This window comes from Balaenoptera borealis (assembly GCF_965194805.1).
Source record: "Balaenoptera borealis genome assembly, chromosome: X".
NCBI classification, from domain to species: Eukaryota; Metazoa; Chordata; class Mammalia; order Artiodactyla; family Balaenopteridae; genus Balaenoptera; species Balaenoptera borealis.
In genome coordinates, this window is record NC_138881.1 from 17,100,755 (window position 1) to 17,121,101 (window position 20,347).

Here is a 20,347-nt window from a genome sequence, read left to right on the forward strand (position 1 = left end):
AAAGAAAAATAATTCCCAAGTGTTCATTAAATCTGTGTATTATCCTATGTTCTCTGAACCAAACTGATGCACCAATCAAGTTTTATATGATTCTCTCTATATACAGAGTTTCCTTTTTTCTAAATTAAAATCATATTTCTCTTTCTCTCTGAATACTACTGAACATGTTTCCATTCTACTGCTGGAATGAGTTATTTACTGAGTCGTTCTTGTCAGTTACTAGCAGTAAAATGTTTTAAAGACCTAAGTCAGTGGTCACACAGTGTAAATTTGTTTTCCAGTTACACAGTTTTTCATTGGCTTCATTAAAAAAACATACAGCTGATGGTGACTGATAAGTTATTATTGCCTCTCTGTTAAAGAGACAAGACGAGAGAGGGTCTGAGAGCGAGTGTGGAGCACAGGGGCTCCAGAGCCCAAGCGCAATGCAATCACTTCACTCCAGATGCAGCTGAAGGAGAAAGAAGGGGAATGCCAGAAAAGCAGAATGGGACTAATGGACCTGAAGAAAACACGCCGAATGGTTCATCTCGGTAAATCAGAGTCCAGTATTTACCAGGCAGCAAAGCCCTCAAGAGCACATCATTTATCTAGAAGATACACAGCGCACCTCGGCGGGCCGGCCACGCCTCGTGGGGGAGCTGGAGGCACACGGCACAGAGCCCCCCAAACTGCTTTAACCATCTGACTATGGTGAAGGGGAAAGATGCTTACTTGGTTGTCACAGGAGAAGACGACCTCTTAGAAACGCCTGCTGGAAAATCGCATCTTCTCAGAGGGGACATGAGGCCCACGCTGGGAACAGAAGTTGTTGTTCTCGGCCCCTTCTTTGTCTTCTCCGTCTGTAGGGGACACAGAATAGGACGGCCATGGCCCATGACTGCCATTACTTCTACAATTTCTAAAAATACCCCAGATAGAAGCAATGCACAGCTTTCTTTCAGAAGGAACCATACGGAGCTATACTGCTTCCCACAATGGGAATCTTTGCAGAGAAGCACCAGGGGGTCATCATATTTAGGTCATTCAGTTAAAAAAAAAACAAAAAACCTCAGCCTTAAAACATAAAGACCGCCTTCTCCTTGTTATCTTACAAAAAGCTAACAATGGAACCAGATTACGGTCCTGGACATACAGAAGCTGGAATGAGTACAAAGATATACAATCACTATTTTAAAAAAAAGCTATAGGTGGGTGCAAGACAGTGAGCTGGGGACCCTTACAGTGTACCCAGTTTAACGGGGACTGCCACCCCTCCATCCCTCTATGTCTTCCCCATGGCCTGCCTCACATGGGCCTCTGTGACTGGCCCGCGGCAGGCAGTCTGCAACGGTGGTTCCCTTCTCTCCCGATTGTGATTTTCCGCAGCAAATCCTCATGCAGCCCCCATGCCCACATACATTAGCCCCCTCCCACAGGAATCCACCCAGCAGTAAAACCCTAGGGTCTGAAACATTCACTTCTCCTGTGAGAACCTTGGGATCACAATGGATTAAAAAAATAAATATGGTGTTATAAAATAAATGCCCAATGGTAATGTGGTGTTTAAAATGAGTCCACATGTCATCTGATGCTCCTTGCTTTAACAGGTGGAGCTCAGTTCCCTTCTCCTCAAGCGTGGGTTTGGTCTCTCTCTCTCTCTCTCTGATCTCTTGCTCTAGGGGAAGCCAGCTGCCATGTTATCTGGACACTCAAGCAGCTCTCTGGAGAGGTCCATGCAGTAAGGAACTGGGGCCTCCTGCCAACGGCCATGTGAGTGAGCTGTCCTGGAAGAGCCCCAGCCAAGCTTTCTGACGACTGCAGCCCTAGCTGCTGTCCTGACCACACCCTCATGAGAGACTCTGAACCAGAACCACCCAGCTAAGCCATCCTCAATTTCTGACCCAAAGAACCAGTGAGGTAATAAACATTGGCTTTAAGCTGCTAAGGTTTGGGGTAATTTGTTACATAGCAAGTATAACTAATGAAAGTAGTATGGCATGTATAATTTCTAAACAAATACACACAATCGGGGGTACCTGCTCAACATCTGCCTTACTGATAGTGTTACCATGACGACAAAAATGTTTAAAGGCCACTGTTGTGGATGAAGGTTGACCTAGAACTTCAGTTCTAGTTGCCTGTAGAGGCAAGACTGGCCCAGAATCAGACATCCTTAAAGAAGCAGAGAAAGGGCACTGGGAACATTCCTTCTGACGCCCGTCCTCTGGAGGACAGGCTATAACGAGGACAAGGGCTTTAGGAATCTGTTCCAAGGCACTAAGATTTAGGAGGGTGCAAGAAGTTAAATGATTTTCAAAGGTTGGGTGCAATTTTAAACCAAATCTGCCCCTTGAGCAGTCCCTAGAGATTGATGGAAATAGACCCCAGGTCAAGTGCAGGGAGTAATCACACTGTCAGATAAACCAGTCCCGAGGGGTGAGTGGGTATAAACCTACCGGCGAGGCCTCCGCTCCTGCAGGGGCTCCTTTCCCAGCATCTCCTACGCCAGATGTAGATGTCGTCTTCTTCTTCTCGGCATTTCGAGTGGGAGAAGACTTGTAGGAAGATTTAAGGGGGCCAGCAGGAGCTACACGAGGACAGGCATGGGATACTAGAGAGTTATAGTATAAAACCCAGAGACACAGGGAGCATAGACAGAAAAAGTAGGGGGAACAGAGGGTTGGGAAGAACACCACATTTCTGTTAAAACGTGACACGGGCGATCCACATTCTCAAAATACCACCATACTTTTTCTAGTGTACACAGAATAGACCGTATCTTAAAAGACCCCCATACTCAATGCTCAAGAGTCCAGTTCATTTCAGGAGTTCAAAATCTTGGCTTTGGAGCCAGATGGACCTAGCACCATCACCTAATAGCTGGATCACCTTGGGTAGGTGACTTAACCTCTCTAAATGTCAATTTCCTTGTACAGGAGAGAGTTAACATAGCAGACCTGACTGCTGTCCTTGGAAGGGCCTGTTCACAAGGTTGACCCTTGTAAGCATCTGGAAACTTGGATTTCAGGAGGGTTCTCACCATTAACTGATGAGTAGCTCACTGTGCCTAAGCTGTCTGTACAAACGACATGACTGATCTTGCTTTCTTGCTCTGGGTATGGAATGTGGTATGTGCCTGGCAGGGGGTGCCTACGTGACCAGTGCTGGGCGCTGGCCTCCCTGGTTGGCAACATTTCACGCGTGTTGTCGCAGCTCGTTGCTGGGGGACTCAGGCACATCCTGTGTGACTCCACTGGGAGGGGACTCTTGGAAACCTGCACCTGGTGTCCTCTGGACTCGCCCGTGCGCCAATTCCCTGTGCTGACTGTGCTGTGCAGCCTCCCGCTGGAACATCACAGCTACGAGCGCCACCACATGCTGAGTCCTCTGAGTCCTCCTAGCGAATCACTGAACCCGGGGTGGTCTTGGGGACCCCTGACACAAGTGGTGTCAGAAGCAGGAATCGTGAGAAAGACCCTGATTCCCTGATGCACAGTGAAAGCATTGTTTGGTAAAAGGAAGGAGAAAGGGGTGGAGGGTGACGACCCTCTGGTGCCTGGTGGCTATGGAGCCCCCACCAGAGGAAACAGCAGCCAAGCTGCTGTCTGCTGCGAGCGGTGAAATACCTATGGAATCTGAAGATGACCCATGGAACTCCAAGTGCTGGCTTGCTCGATCCCCTGGCTGCTTTTGGCCATGCTGGCTTAAGTGAGGGAAAGAGTGCAGCCCAGGTGATGCCTTTAGTTTTCACTTTCTCCTCCAAGTGGAAGTGGGACACAACCTCCTTGCTTTTTACCACCAGTGGTTTGGCTGGAATTTAAATTCCGAGTAGTGGAACCAGAACAAGTCTCCATACCTGGTGATTTTTGCATAATGGAGCCTCTGGGAAAAGGGAGTTGTAAAAAGAGAGGCAATCTCCAGACAGAAACACACTTTTGAAGTTTTAAAAATCAACCCGGAACCACTGTAGATACAGAACACCCCTCCGTGGGGCCCTAACCTGCGAAAACATCACAGATGCTGGCTGGACCATCCAGGTCACAGACAAATGCACACAGGAAAAGGCTCGTTCTCTGATGGGACCATCCAACACGGAGCTGCTGGTGGGCTCTCGACTTCTGATGTGGAGCCGGACTGCATTTCTAACTTGTAATTCCTGCCAGAGCTGCAAGTTGGGAAAGGGCACTCAAGGGAGTGTGACCCCTCTGTCCACCCCGAAGAGCAGGCTCGACCCCCTCTGGGGGATGCATCACTGCTGACGAGACAAGACGTCTGGTGTTTGACTTTCCAGATTGGCTACGGTTTGTTAACAACGGACCGAGAGCCTGACTCTACTTCCCTTGCCCTTCTCCCTCTACACACACCTCAGAAAGGCAACTTGTTCAATGCACCCGTCCCCGAAAAGGGACTGATCTTTTCTAGGCTGCTCACTGGATAAATGAAGAGGATGGAAGAGACGGGGGATGATGCAAACCTATTTTGAAATTTTTTGAAAATTCAGGATTTTGTCCTAGTTTCTGAGCATGATGTGTCATTCTGCTTAAGTTGGACACATTTTTTTTTAAATAAAAATGCTCTTGTCCTTCTTGCATTCAACCCTTCTAGATGAAAGGTCCATGTGAGAGTAGAGGATGACTGAGAAAATGTAAAGTCGTGATTATTGAAAGGGGCGTGCTGATAACAATGGAGAAAAACAACAAAACCCAGCCCCCCTGGAGTGGTGCAGGGGAGGGCCAGGGGAAGGGCATTCACGATCTTTCTCTTCCGGAACTGTTTCTGGGAACTCTCCCCTCTTGCTGAAGGAAAACCACACTGCCTTTGCAAGCTGCTGCCAGCGCTTCAGATCGAGACAGATTGCAGGTGACAGCGTGACCCTGAGATGGCAGGGGTAGGCCAGCTCCTGCGCAGTCCCCGCTCAACACCTCCACATGCAGTCCACACTCGGCAGGAGGTGAAGCCAGGGTCGCTGGCAGAACTGTTTGGAATGGACCGCCTCAGGCAGTGCCTCTGAAAGCGAGGACTGAGAGCGGGGTGGGGGGGGGGCTGTGAGCCTGGACTGCCTGCCCAATGCACATCCTGCGTGGGGTGCCCGAACATCATAAACTCTGTTTCCAGGGGACACGTGTGCTCTCGGGGACTGTACTTGTACCATCACGACAGTGCCTCAGCCCTGGAAGGCTTCGGGCCAGCTTCATCTTACTGCCTAGCGCTGGCTGGGCCTGAATTGATGCCTCAGGCCAGGTAGAAGAGGTTCATATGGAAACATACGGAGGAAGCCAGCTGGCTTTCTAGGACAGACCTTGATAGTGACTGGTCTGTGTCTTAACTGTCTAAGTCCAGCACCCCTACATGGCACAAGTGAGATCCACACGGTAGGTTGGCCTCAGCCTGCTATACGAGCTCCTATTGATAATAATTCTGCCGTAAAGACACCGTGGCCAAGGACCAAGGGGGTGAACTGTGCAGACAAGAACAGAAAAAACACAGCAGGCCTAACTGCTCTCCCTGGAAAGGCCTGCTTACCACACTGGCCCCGGCATCGGGGAACTTGGATTTGGGCAGAGTTCCCACCCTTAACTGGTAAGAGTGGCTCACTGTGCCTAACCTGTTTGTACAAACAACATGACTTACGCTGAACACCTGCTTTCCTTCTGAGTTTGGAATTTGGGTACATACCTGGCAGGGGGTGCCCACGTGACCAGCCCCCACTAAAAACTCTGGGCACTGAGTCTCTAATGGGCTTCTGTGGTTGGCAACACTTCATACATGTACTAATTCATTGCTGGGGGAACGTGTCCCGTGTGACTCCACTGGGAGAGGACGCTGGGAGCCTGTGCCCGGTCTTCCCTGGACTTTGTTCCTTGTACCCTTTCCCTTCACTGATTTTGCTCTGTAGCTTTTTGCTGTAATAAATCATAGCTCTGAGCTCTCCTAGAGAATCATCGATCCTGGGAGTGGTCCTCCTGACACATTTCTCATTCTCAAAATGGGGATACTTCCTACTTCCCAGGAGTTTTTTGTTGATTTGTTTGAGATAGAATTCATATATCATAAAGGTGTACAATTTAGTGGGTTTTAGTATATTTACAAGGTTGTGCAACCATAACTACAGTCTAATTCCAGAACATTTTCAACACCCCCAAAAGAAACCCTGTGCCCATTAAGCACTCACTCCTCTTCCCCCTCCCCTAGTCCCTAGTAACCACTTATTTACTGTCTCTCTGGATTTGTCTATTCCAGACATTTCATAAAAATGGAATCATAAAACTTGTGGCATTTTCTGCCTGGCTTCTTTCACTGAACATAATGTTTTCAAGGTTCATCATGTAGCATGTATCAGTAATTCATTCCTTTTTATAGCTGAATAATATTCCACTTTATGGATAAACACATTTTGTTTATCCATTCATCTGTTGTTGGATATCTGGGTTGTTTCCACATTGTGGCTAATCTGAAGAATGCTGCTGAGAATACTTGTATACTTCATTGTGTATGTTTTCAATTTCCTTGACTCTATACCAAAGAGTAGAATTGCTGGTTCATGTGGTAACGCTAACATTTTGAAAAACTTGCCAGACTGTTTTCCAAGGCAGCTGCACATTCTACATTCCCACCAGCAATGTATAAAGGTTACAATTTCTCCCACATCCTCGCCAATACATATTACAGTTGACTCTTGAACAACACAGGTTCGAACAGCATGGGTCCACTTACATGCAGATTTTATTCAATAGTAAATACTACGGTACTATTTGTGGCTAGTTGAATCTGCGGATAGGGAACCAAGTATACAGAGGGCTGATTATAAAGTTATATGCAGATTTTTGACTGAGGCGGGCTGGTACCCCCAACCCCTAAATTGTTCAAGAGTCAACTGTATTATCCTTTTTTTCTTTGAATTTTAGCCATCCTAGTAGTGGGAAGTAGTATCTCATTATGGTTTTGATTTGCATTTTCCTAATGACTAAGGATGTTCAGCATCTTGTCATGTGCTTATTGGCCATTTGTATATATTCTCTGCAGAAACAGCACAACTACTTGGAAACAGGTAGAACTAGGTAGAGGACAATATGTCATTTATATGTTACTTCACTGAACGCACTATATCTTGGGAACTGACACGGAGACCAGACATGCCCTAATGTGGACACGGCATTACTCACTTGCAAACAGGGGACACTAGTGCCCATTAATTTTTTTTTTTTTTTTAGTCCCCATTAAACTTGCCATGATGGTTTGATCTGCTTTGGTCAAGGAAGGGCTTTGATGGTGTGGCCCACTGTTTCTTGGACGTCAATGTGCAGGTCTGGCGGGACCTGAGAGTCCACCCTCCTAACAAGCTCCCAGGTAATACCAATGCTGTTGGTCCATGGACCACCCCTTGAGTAGTGAGGCTCTAGATACCTGTTCTGACTGTGTCCATCATTGTGCTATCTTATTTAATCCTCATGACAATTTAAAATAACTCCACTTTAGAGATGAGGAAACTGAGGCTTAGAGAGGTTAATTAACTCACCCAAAGTGGTAAGAGCTACTAAGTGGTAGAGCTGGTTATGGGACTTCTGAGATTGCAGTTTATAGGCTACTTTACCAAACCGTCTATTTAAAAAAGTCTACTAACCGCCATAGCTCATGAGATGGATTTTTTTTTTTCCTAATCCACATGCCCTCAATCATAAAATAATTTACTCACCTCTGTGACACTTGAAAGAAAAGAAATATAGCAACAATAAAACACTGGTGGGTAGAAAATGTTATTAACCATAGAAGACATTTCATGAAGCCAACAAATGTGAAGCAAGATATAAAAATTCAGGAATAACTCAAAGGCCAACCAATACCATTTGGGGCATTTTCCTCAGTGTCACCAGCTTGGCCTCTTTTACCTGAGTGACTGGCCTGCTCAGAGAGCATGAGTGCACTTCTGCTTCTGGCTAAAGAAGCCTGTGTGGGTGTCAACAGTCGCATAACAAGAAAGGTTTCCATGGGACTAAGGTGCGTGCGATGAGCTGAGGGACGGAATCAAATGAAAATTTTAAAAAGCAAAATTAAAACAAAACAAAATAAAATGCCTAAAACAACACAGTGCATGATGCAAATCAACTTTTGGGTGGCAGAACGAATGTGGAAAGAAAAAATATTGTAGCAAAGGATGGCTTCGGAGCTCGTCATAGTAAAAGAAAACAGACGCTGTGTCATTTAGAGCTTGGGAGAGTGTGTTACTTCTCCTGGGGTGCCAGAATTCATTCAACATGCTATTACAGAATTAGAGTATCACCTGTACCACCCGAAGAGAATTAGCCCATATTCCAAGATGTCATAGGGACTCAAGAAACCATTTACTCACCAAGTAGATCTAACATTGGAGAAAAAGATTACTCCTACAAAACACTTGTTTTAGGCCCTCTGTTAGGAAATATTTCATAACACACTGATTTTGTTAATGTAGAAATATGCATCCTTTCATACTTTTCCCACGCAAGTAAGGGCAAAAGTTAAATAAGAAACATTAAAAAAAAATAGCCAACTAATTATCAGCTTTAATGGAAGTAGTAGTATCCATAATCTAAAATTCAGTGACTGAAATGTTATTTTGATGGTTTCGGAACATATTATAAGATAATGGATTAACTTTTCAATGACTTCGTCTTCTTTGGGTATCCACTAGCCAGTAAATGGCTTGGGAATTTCAAATTTTCAATTAATAATCCACAAGCAGATAATTCAGTTGCCAAAAATATATAATAACATACTGATTATCTTTACACATTAATCAATGCAAATATGAATTTAACATCAACTCGTAACCATATGAATTAATGAAAACCTATGGGATATACTCACAAATGGAACAGCTATACAGAATTAAAAGCATGTAGATGTTCTCTCATCCAGCTCCTAGTTAATTCAAGGTTTCCAGCGCTTACCCATGAACTGCATCAGAGAGCATCGACACTGACACTTCTGGGGTCTCTGCCACACATGACAGACCTCTGTGCTGGAGGCGCAAGGTCAAAGCCAGTGGAAAAAAACCAGGAACGCACACTGGCCTCTTCAGAGTCACAAACACCCTCCTGCTCACCCCCTGGTGATGACTCGATGAGTTACGTACTCTACTGGCACCTGACACTTCTTCAGTGATGCTTTAAGATAAGCATTTAATGCATGGAGAGCTTCCCTCCCTTCCTTAACCTACAAACTCTGAAAGGTAGCAATTCAGACTTTTAGTGTCTTCTCTGAGCCTCCATTAGAACATGGGTGATTTTAATCATCTATTCAGTTTCTGGAACTGGCACCCGTCCTATACATACCATCTCTCACCTCAAAACAGAGCGCCAGAAAAGGCCACCCATCCTTTTGCCCTTTTAAAGATTTCGTATTAGTTCTGAACTTCTGTTTTCAAAAGAGAAACGGGCAGGCTTACAAACCACAGACAAGAGCAGAGCCCCATTTTTTTCACTCATCTAAGTCTCCCGCGTACCTCTGCCTCATCAATCCCGCCGTTTCTGGCTAATCAACAATATCGCACCAATAACTGGGCAGTTACTTTTTTAACAATCACACCTGCCCACTGGTCAATTAACCCCAGGCCAGGATAACGTCTACATGCACTGTGGAAAATGGAAGTCTCTTTCAGACTGGGAGCATAGCATTAACTCCTGTCCCTATTCAACAATGACCTGGTTGTGAAGAGCGCGTTGCCACATTCCAAAGTCCCATTAGTGAGGCCCTGGGGCTCCCACGCACAGATCGCAAGGCTAGGAGAATGGGGCTATTTGCAGAAGGCTCAAGAGGGGCTCTCCCAAAGACCGACGTTAACACGCTCACGCTAGAAAGAAGAAAACTGGACAGACCAGGTCTACACGTTCACTTGCCTCGGTCTGGGGAATAGGACATTGTCGCGGTGGATGAAGACAGGCGCTTACTCATGGGAGGCTCCGTCTGCTTTGGCAAATTCATGGTTGATGTTGAAAGTTTGTCACATGCTGCAGAGAAATGCATTAAAGACGTTGGTATTCACACCACTCTAGACTAAGAAACACATTTCCCAAAGTGTCTTCCTGTCCTCATCCACACGCCTCCAAAACCACTGTGGCACAGCACACTGTTTCCAGCTCCCTGCCCTCCACTTGGCACGTCTGGGAATGCCCGGGCCACAGCAGCCATCCACCTGAAGCAAGTTCTTCTCTTCTATTGCTCGACTTTGTGTTTCTCTTTGACTCCAAATGTTCAGCCTCACTCAACTGTTCAACTAAAGCCCTGTTAATCCCACCAGTCAACCACTTCCTTGTGTCCAGGGACTTTTAAGTAAACTCAGACCACACAAAAACAAAACCAACCTGGACCCAGAGACAAAGCACCACTGCAAAATGTTCTACGATCTGACTGAGACTGGGTGAGCTGAAACCGGACTTTTTCTGAGGTTATCTAGAGCTCAGGTTGCAGAGAGAAGTAATTTGTAAAGCAAGGAGCTGTATTTAAAGCAGAACAACCTTTAGCAGTTGGTTTCTTCCTTTTATCAAGAGATGGGGTCACAATGGCCCTTTCTCAAAGGCTATGACTGTTTACGGTTAGGATTTTAAAATGTGGTCCTAGGTTTGGTACTCTTAATTTCCCACCATTACTTTAGACGGGCTTCTAAGTGAAACGACTGCAGCAACCCGAGAGGTGCTCACAGTGCCAGCCAAGCCATATCCGAGCTTGAGGCAAAAGGAAAGATGTGTGGCCCCGGCTCTAAAGGAAGCAAACTCATCAATAATATTTTCAAAATCTACTCTTCTACTCATCTTGTTTTCAAATGAGAGAAGTGTCCTGTTTGACAATTTCTCCTGACCAAGTGATGACCCTACATAATTTTTAAATAACTTAGACTGAAGTAAAATTATAATACAGTCTGTTTGGGTATAAATAAAATATTTAAACTTAAAACGGTATGTGCTTTAATACACCTACTTTTCAACGTTTCAGTTTGAGTATTTTAATGTTCTGGGAAAAATAACCACTGGAAATTACATAAAACCATGTCTCTAGGGGTACACATTTCCCCTTTTGCCTCAGGCTCCGACATGGCTCAGCATGGTACTGGTCTTTGCAAATTCAATATTTTGTTCATCATAGATTGTTCTTCATTCATTTTGATTAAAATATTCTTTTATCTTGATTACTGAGATTTCTGCCACTCCCTTAAACTAAGTGCTCCAGTCGAGTACCACACTCACCTCACCCTGTCCCAGGGCCCTGGGTACGATTCCCAAGGTGTCATTATCAACTCTACCTGCCCCTCTCTGTTGGGGGAAGGCCAGTGCCCATATGACAGTGAACGTGGCCCAGGCGGCAAAGTCTCTGCTACTCAGCAACACCAATAAGAATTATTCTTTGTCAAAGAAACGCTGGAGACCAAGGATATTTATTCCTACTGCTATAATTTGACCTTCTGGGTGGCTGGGAAATACTGTATCCCTTTTACATCTTGTTTTTTCTTTACCAGTCAAAGATGGGTTGAATTTCTAAAGTCCCTATTAAATGGGAGCAAGGTTTTGCTAGTTCTATTCTTGACCTAGACCCTAAGAATTTCCCGGGCCTGTATACAAAACAGAGAGCCTATCAGAGAGAGGAAATCAAGAACAAAGCCAATTTATCTCCTTGTTTGGATTCACAGTGTTAGTACTGGTAAACCCAAACACCTCTCCAGGAATCCATCACATTAATACCCGAAACTCCGTGTAATTATAGGTTCTGGTAACCAGAAGTGATTGAAATACCCTACTACTTAATGCCTAAAAACCAATGATACATGAGAGCGTTGAAGATCTAAACGCACAGAAGTCAAACACTGACAAGATTGTCAAGGCAGAAGTTAGTGAGCTAAGGATGAAATGTCTCCAGGGTACTAGGATGTAAGGCATGCACGCTCCACGATGACGAACAAAGCAATATGGGCATGTCATTCACTTTCTAGAAAAAAGTTCTAAGGGGTCAGACTAAGAAATCAATTGTAAAAGTGCTTGAGACAGACACAGTGATGGAGGAGGGTGACCGGGACAGTCATCACAAAATGCCACGGCACAGTGATGCTGGGATATACCGTTGGTGGACTCAGCAGCGGCGGCAGTGGTCCCTGGGTCCGGAGGGAGGGTGCTGGCTGCTAAACCTAGAGGAGGGGGTGGGGTATTTCCTGATTCACCTACACAGCAAAAAAAAAAAAATCAGAGCAAAGACAGGTAAAAGAAAAAAGTCCCAATTTCTGGTTGACTCTAGTTTCTATTAGGAAATTAGAAAAAGTAACTGAGATGGGCTGTTGACGTCTCAAAGAAAAAAAGAAAAAAAAGTATATTCACTGACAAAAGGTTATAAGCACAATACAGCAAAGTCAAGAAACTGTACCACTCATGTAAACCCATTTGCTCTCAGAAAGAGCTGGTGTACAGCTCCTGCATAATAGAATGGCAGACACAGAAAAGACACTAAAAAGAGGGCAAAACCACCCAGGGACCAGTAACAATCCATACATTAAACATTTGGAAATTTAAAGATGAGTATGAACTGGATAATGAAATAAATAAGTCACCTTAAAGCAAAACTGAAAGAGCAACAGAAGTAAATAATGTGGCGGGAAGAACCCCAGCCCCTTGTAGGGGGTTACTGCTGCTCAGCCTTTCCCCGTCATGCTGCAGCCATGACCGAGCCATTGACCTTCCCTGAAATCAGGTTACCTCTGGGCTTGCTAGGTGGATCCGGTTAACCAGGCTCTACATTCATTTTCTTTGTTTTTCTTTTGTTTTACCTCAAAGCCCAGTTACTGTATCAACTGCTGTTTGTGAGCAAGAAGAATGAACAGATCCCCTTCGCAAGAAATGCATACACAGGAAGCTTGGCAGCTTTAAACATCACATCCGAAAAAGGTACCTGCAGATCGGTACAAAGCATCCCCCAGATCCTGCGGGCGCCAGTCTGCCCGTGATCTCCCTCCTGCCCCCAAGATCTCCCCACCGGGCCCTGCGATGCAGGGACAGCCCTTCACTCACCATCGCGTCCTCCGGGCCCCGCGGCCAGTGAGGCTCCCCACGAGCACTTCTTCTTCAGCTCCAGCTGCTGTGTGCGCTCCAGGGACCTGCGCATCATCGCCTCGAGCCGCTCCTGCCGTTCACGCAAGAGACAGCAAGATTAACCACCCAGCCCCGCGGCACTGCTGCACCTCCGCGCGGGGGTGAGTCACCAGACGGGGCTCTCCGCTCAGCATCCAAAACCCAGGCTCGCGTGCTCTCCCCACCACACCAGCGCCTTCTCAGTGGGCGGGGAGTAAACAAGGCGGCTAGCGCCGGCTCCCAGCCCCAGCACCTCTCCCCTCCCACGGGAGAGGCTGCTGCAAAGCCAGGCCTTGATTTGTTTAAGAATAATGCCAGACAAGCATTAACTCCTTGAGGCCTGTCCCATCCAGTAGAACTGGAATTGTGCTCTAGAACCAACTGCATCCTCTCTTGTTGACAAGCATCAAGGACTATGATTTGAGTAAACTGAAATATAATTTGAATTTTAATAGCCTTAAGCATAACTTTTTGGGGGGATACACCATGACTTTGAAGTCCATTTTGCAAAGTCCCATTTTCCTCTTAGAGCTTCTTAAAGGGGAATTAATTGTTCTCTACATTATAACTCTTTTCTGCTACGTAGTATCTGGGGATAATACTGCATATTTCAAAATACAAGAGACAAAAGTAGAGAAACTGGTGTCCACAAAATCAAGCATCTATGCATTCTCAGAGTTAGACGGTGGCGGGGGGTGGGGGTGGGGGAGGAAGAACTAAACAGTTTTTAGCCAGAAGAGAAAAGCAACAACCAGGCTTCTCTCCTAACAGAGCATTTATCAAAAGCACGCCCCTGCATTAACCAAATTGTTCTTTTCATAAAGTTGGGCCTGACTGCTGGCAAGTCTTTCCCTGGCACTGGAGTGAAGCTGTCCTAATTCTGAGCTCCGCACCACCTCAATGACACTGCAAATACCAAATCCGCTCCCTGCCTCCACTGGAGAAGGCCCACAGGGTAAGCGGTCACACGGACACCTTTTCACCCTCATAAAACCCCACCCTGAGGTGCTCCTGGAACTGGGCTAATCCTAGCCCAACTTCAAAACAAAAAGATACTATTTTCTCATGGCTTAAATAAACAAGCAAGCAAAATTAATTTAGGGCAGCACCAACTGAGTGACCGTGACTTAAGGATCGGGGAAAGGCTCCTTTATTTCACTCACTAGAAACACAGAAAGGTCACTTAGGAGGTGCCTGGATCTGTCCCTTTTGTCCACACCAGAGGGATGAGGTGAGCATTCTCCACATCTCAGCCTCCTCTGCATAATTTTTCTCCGAATAGCACTTTGCTAAAAGACAGCTTCTCCAGGGACCTGTGAGCAGAAAGGGGATTTCTTTCCTCCTGTAAGTCTCAGATTTGTATTTGCTATTAACTGCGCTCTAGTTTTTGGCTGAGACTCTACAATGAGTGTGCATTTCCTGGCAGAATCCTGTTCTCAAGACCCTGGCCCATTAAATTCTGACAGCCAGCCCCAGCGGTTTGTCTGAGAAAAGATGAGGGCTTGGAGGAACTAGAACTTCTTGACTATTTGAGGACTGAAGTCTGATCACTCAACACTGGGGCTCGATAGTATTCCTTTATATGGATTTAACATCAATTATTTAACCAATGACCTAATTTTTTTATATCTTTATTGGAGTATAATTGCTTTACAATGTTTTATTAGCTTCTGCTGTACAACAAAGTGAATCAGCCATACGTATACATATATCCCCATATCCCCTCCCTCCCACCAATGATCTAATTTAAGTGTTGAAATCTTTCACCTCAGAGTGAATTTAGTATTGAGTGGGTTATGGGATATTGCCTACCTGCCAGAAAGACCTCACAAGACAGTCCTTGGGCTTCCCTGCTGGCACAGTGGTTAAGGATCTGCCTGCCAATGCAGGGGACATGGGTTCGAGCCCTGGTCCGGGAAGATCTCACATGCCACAGAGCAACTAAGCCTGTGTGCCACAACACTGAGCCTGCGCTCTACAGCCCGCGAGCCACAACTACTGAGCCCACGTGTCACAGCTACTGAAGCCCGTGTGCCTAGAGCCCGTGCTCTGCACGCAACAAGAGAAGCCACTGCAATGAGAAGCCCCCGCACCACAATGAAGAGTAGCCCCGGCTCGCCGCAACTAGAGAAAGCCTGCTCACAGCAACGAAGACCCAATGCAGCCAAAAATAAATAAATAAATAAATAATTTATTAAAAAAAAAAAGTCCTTCATCTACTAGGAGACAATGAGAACAAAGAACACCAAGACTCACAGCCAACCGTATCACTGAATAGCTATCTAGGGGCATAATTTTAAGGGAATGTTCATCCAAAGCCAGACCTACTCCGGAGCCTTTCGGTTACCTTTAGAAAAAATACCTCTGTCATCTACCCCCAACCCACTGAGCTGCTCCAAATTCTACCATTAGAGGTTTATTCCTTTGAACTGTACGTAGACTTACGAAAATGACGCTATCCCTGAGAGAAGACACAGTCACTCTGTGTCACCCACTTTTGGAGAGATGATTAAAAATAGGTGGTAACCAAGCTCTATGGTAAGGGGACTTATAAAACCCAAGCTGTCAGAATCGGATGTTTCAAACATGTCAAAACCAAAACTGGTTCACTTTACTCTTATTAGAGGTTAGTCCCATATAGTCCCGTATTACCTAGCATGTGTGTGTATCTCTTTCTGTTCCTTCATGTGATGGAATGCAAAGAATCCTAGTTTGGAATCAGCAGATATGAATTCAAATCCCACTTCTGCCTGCTACTTAGCCCCATGACCCTGAGTTAATCGTTTAATGTCATCTTTGGGCATCGGTTCCCTTGTCTGTAAAATGGGTATGATATTACCTATATTACAGATCATTCAAGTCTACAAGATAACAACTAGCATAGTAAGTCCTTAACCAATGCTAACTGAACCCAAGTTTGAAGAGGATTGTTAACATGGCAGTTTAGAGCAGTGGTTCTCAAATGTGAGTGAGTCTGCATCAGAATCACCTGGAGGGTTTGTTAAATCACCAGTTGCTGAGCCCCACCCCCAGAGTTTCTGAGTCAGCAGGTCTGAGGTGAATGTGCTGACAATGCATTTCTCGTAAGTTCCCAGGAGATGCGGCTGCTGCTGGTGCTGGGATGGTGCTGAGAACCCCTGGTTAGAGGAAAGGCTGAGCACGAGAGAGCGTGTGCGAGAAAGTTCAATCACATCAGAAGAACGGTATTAATAAATATCACAGCTGCATACTGCATACTGCAATTCCTGCCAAGTTCTGGCTCTCCTGAGGATCATCTGATGATCAACAGAGGATGGGGAAAGGGCAACGCAGATTATTGTCCCTACAATGTCCTCTTTTGGGTGGGGCTTAGTGGAAGGAAGGAATGAGGGCAACTCACCCTTGACCCCTTGAGCTCTGGCCCTAGACCTGCCTGGATGAACTTAGAGGAGATCCATGACCAAGGTGACGCACTGAGCTGGCCGAGCAGTATGAAAGGCCTCCAGCAGGGCTTGGCCTGGCCACTGTTACCCAGACAACTGTCTCAGGCAGGAGTGGAGGGCTGACTGTGCCTTTTCCACTGCCCTTACTACATGTGTTCTGGGGATGACAGCAGGGGGACAAGCCCCCAAATGGTCCTAAGCAGGGCTCCGTGGAGGGCCCTTCTCCCTGCAAACACGTCCACATCTGGCCAGAAAGCCACGTAATCACCATGCCCCATGCCAGCCAATGCCCTCTGAGAGCAGTCAGCGCTCAGCTTAGTGAAGTTTTTGCTTAGTTGAGTTCAGAAAGTTCTCATTTTTACACTCAGCCTGGTGGGTTTTGTTAGGTATCAAGCAAGAAGATTATGAGAAGTTGTGATGTGTTCAAGTAACTTACAGAGATGAAGGTACTCTTTGAAAGAGGTCTTTCCTGGTTTTCTGTTTAGCATGAGGAACATAGAGGTGGCTTCACCAAATACCATTTTCCAGGGCCCCTAGTCATGAAGCTATACTTCCCTGAGTGGAGAAGGGGTGAGCGCATTGTGCTGTCAGCCTTAACCCAGGCAGATGACAAAAGCTTGTTCCAGAAGCTTGATTCTTGGGAGCTGTGTGGCATGTGAAGATTGGAAGAACCCACCTGTAGGAGAAGGCGGCCTCCAGCGAGAAAACGAGCTCAAGGTCAGAGTGTCAACTGGACACTGGACTCCCCCTTCCCAAGGACAGGCCTGACCAGCTTCTAGCCCTCGACACCTCTGGGAGCTAGGCCGGCGGTGAAGCCCACTTCTGTGTTGGTGGAGAGGAGGCCTCCAGGCCGAGTCTGGGGCTCACCCACACAGATGTGAGGCGTTACCAACAGTGACATCATGGAAACAGTCCTTGGTGGGGAGGTGAGGAGTCAACAGGCCTTTTATGAGCTCCTAATATCAGACCCAGAGAGGCAGGAGTTTGTGGGCAACGCAAACACTTTCCAACAAGCTACAGAAGCAAAATGGAATGAACCATCTTCCTGCGGAGGCTTCTCCCTGGTTGACAGAGACAGGCCCTGACAAAAAGGACTTAAATCTGGCACTGAGAAGAGGATGGAGAGTCTCCACAGCCATGTGCCAAGCAGGCAGCAGTCCTCCCAAAGATCTCCAGCGAACCATGGGGGCAAATGCAAAGGCTTTCCTTTGGAAAGGGCTCCCGCAGCAGAGACCTATCTGTCCTCTCCAAAGACCACCCATGAGAATGCCAATCGGACCTCTGCATTAGCAGAGCACTGACGATGAGGTGGTTAACAGGCCAGCCTGCATGGGGAGAGTCCCTAAGCTCCACCTGGGTCTCCGGGGGCTCAGAGGGCAGGAGCAGGTGGTGGAGGGAGCCCACTGCTTCCTCCGGTTGCTCTACACCCATGGGAGGCCCAGCTCTCAGCCCTGCCCTGCCGTGTCTGGGGAGAAGAGGGGCGCAAGCTCGATGTGTGTTTGTGCTGACCACGGGCAGGCAGCCTGCCCCACTCCCCACCACCACCACACCAGGGGTGAAAGGGAGCACACAAAGCAAACAGGAAACTGTCCGAAGCACAGCCACTAACGAGTCAGCTGCATCAGGACCAATCATCTGGCATGCCATCCCCTCATCTGTCACACGGGTCCCTCAAAGGTGGACCCGTGTGACACTGTCAGGTGTGGCAGAGGCTCAGGAAGCGTCTCCTGTGACTTCACAGCACCCCTTCCTGGAAACGGCAGTGACACACATTCCCTGCAATCAGCAATCCCGCAGGAGGTCAGGAGTGGAAATGGAGAGAGCAGGGAGAAAAGAGAGAAGCTGTGAGTCAAGGAAGGGAGGATGGGAAGAAAAGGGGCGAGTCCAGCACTCACGACAAATACCCAGGCTGGGAAAGGAGAGATCCGCCCCGTCACTGAAACAGCCCAACGCACTGTGGCTTTTCTCTTGGTCTCTACGCTCTGTGCCATAATCTTTCCTGGGTAGCTCTCTCTTGACACTGCTTCAGCCAGGGTCAGCTGAAGTCACTGAAGGGAAGCTAACATTTCTGAGCGACTACTCTGTGCTAGGTGCTTTGCTGGCACTTGCGGAAGTCACCTCCTTTAACTCCTATGACCACCTCTGTTTTGGGCTGAGGAGACCGAGCTAGAGGGGTGTGAGACTTGGCCCTGGCTGCCAGCTGCTTAGGGGGAGGGCTGGGATTTGCACCAGGAGCTGACAAAGGCAGGCAGTGATCGGGCTGCGAGAGCAACAGCGACTGTGGCTAAGACCCTGCTCAGGCCTCCATTCACTAAGAGGAACAAAGAAGCCGCCATTTAAGCCTGTGCTCTGTGGGCAAAGATGGGTTTAATTCTGTGTATGTGAGCATGTTTGTGTTGTTTTTTTTTTTATTAAAAAAAGACAAAAGGGTAAAGACAGTGATAACAATTCAGAGATTAAAAAAATACTGAACTTATACCAACATCTCTGTATCTTATAGTGTTGGCGATTAACAAACCTCTATATTGTTCATACTAAATGATGAGTCACACTTTGTTATACAGCAGAAACTAACACAACATTGTAAAGCAATTATACTCCAATAAAGATGTTAAAAAAAATAAAATAAAAATAAATTTAGTAAGATTTTAAAAAAGAAAAAAAAATCTAAAAAAGAATGAATATATATATGTATAACTGAATCACTTTGCTGTATACCTGAAACTAACACAACATTGTAAATCAACTGTACTCCAATTTAAAAAAAGAATTTTAAAAAATACAATTAAAAAAAAAAAATAAACAAATTCTTCATTCAAGGGTAATTCATTCAAATATCATCCCCATCTATTATTACTTACAATAAATATTTACCTTTTTGCTTACTAATCATGTATTAAAATTTGTAATAAGTTTATGCTTTTACAAGTGGTAAAAAATAAAAATAAATGATGAGTCACTATACCTTATGAATGAAAAATGATCATCACCTGATACAAGGCTATGATTACACCCTTAAAATACACTTGTTAAGAAAATCTATACCCCAAATATGCTTTCTAAATATATTTTCAAAGTTTAGTAATAAAGGACTCTGTCAGGGTAATTACATTCCATTTCTTTTTTAAAAGATAACTGGAGAGAAAGGATGATTAAAGCAAGAACATGCATTAAAATATAAACAGACTAGCACGTCTGTATCGGAAGGTAGACTATTTGATTTTCCAGCAGTGAGTACAAGGTCATGCTGTCCTCCACCCTCACAGCCCGTCCTCCAGCCTCGTGTCTGTCCCGGAAGCACAGACTCCCCAGCTAAGCTGAATGGACCTGTCTCTCTGTTCCTGTTCTAGCGTGCGCTGCGGAGCCGGCTGGCGCCCAGCCCTCACCTCCTCCTCCCGGAGCTTCTGCCTCCTCTTCTCCTCCACGGCAGCCCTCTTCTGCTCCTCTCGCTGCCGCTGCTCTCCCAGCTTCCGCCATCGCTCCTCAATTTGCTTTTCGTACTGGAGCTTGGCTCTCTTCTGTTTCTCCAGGATCTGCTGCTCCCGGGCAGCTGGGGGAAGGAAGGCAGAAGAGAGGTGTCGTTACCAGAGCACCCCACACCATTTGGGTTAATACCAAAAACGCAGAAGTAAGAGTGACCCCCAAAAAAGAGCCCGGTGGGATCGTAGGCTGAAGTGACTGAGATGAAAGGTTCTGGCGCCTCCGCCACTAGCTGGGTGACCCTGGACATATTAACCACGTCAGCTCTCTGTCTCAGTTTCCTCCTCTGTGAAGTGGGGATGTCGCATGTGCAACGTTACGTGCTGTGGAGACCGAATGAGACAACGCACGGGAAGTGGACAGTCACTGCCCCTGCAC

At 46.3% G+C, this 20,347-nt stretch overlaps 1 protein-coding gene across 16 annotated transcripts in view; it reads right to left on the reverse strand.

Annotated features, from left to right (window-relative positions):
* Positions 1–20,347, reverse strand: part of MAP7D2 (MAP7 domain containing 2) — a 105,979-nt gene that overhangs the window by 32,747 nt on the left and 52,885 nt on the right. For 2 of the 16 annotated variants that reach the window (XM_082375576.1, XM_082375582.1), the window contains exons 3-9: positions 19,876–20,039; positions 13,008–13,119; positions 12,068–12,166; positions 9,858–9,968; positions 7,869–7,991; positions 2,439–2,569; positions 715–842 (exon numbers count right to left, since the gene is read on the reverse strand). In XM_082375576.1, coding sequence (XP_082231702.1) covers positions 715–842; positions 2,439–2,569; positions 7,869–7,991; positions 9,858–9,968; positions 12,068–12,166; positions 13,008–13,119; positions 19,876–20,039 — 868 coding nt within the window. Of the gene's footprint in view, positions 1–714; positions 843–2,438; positions 2,594–7,868; positions 7,992–9,857; positions 9,969–12,067; positions 12,167–13,007; positions 13,120–19,875; positions 20,040–20,347 lie in introns of all 16 variants that reach the window. The other 14 variants (XM_082375583.1, XM_082375574.1, XM_082375577.1 and 11 more) reach the window with 8 other exon arrangements.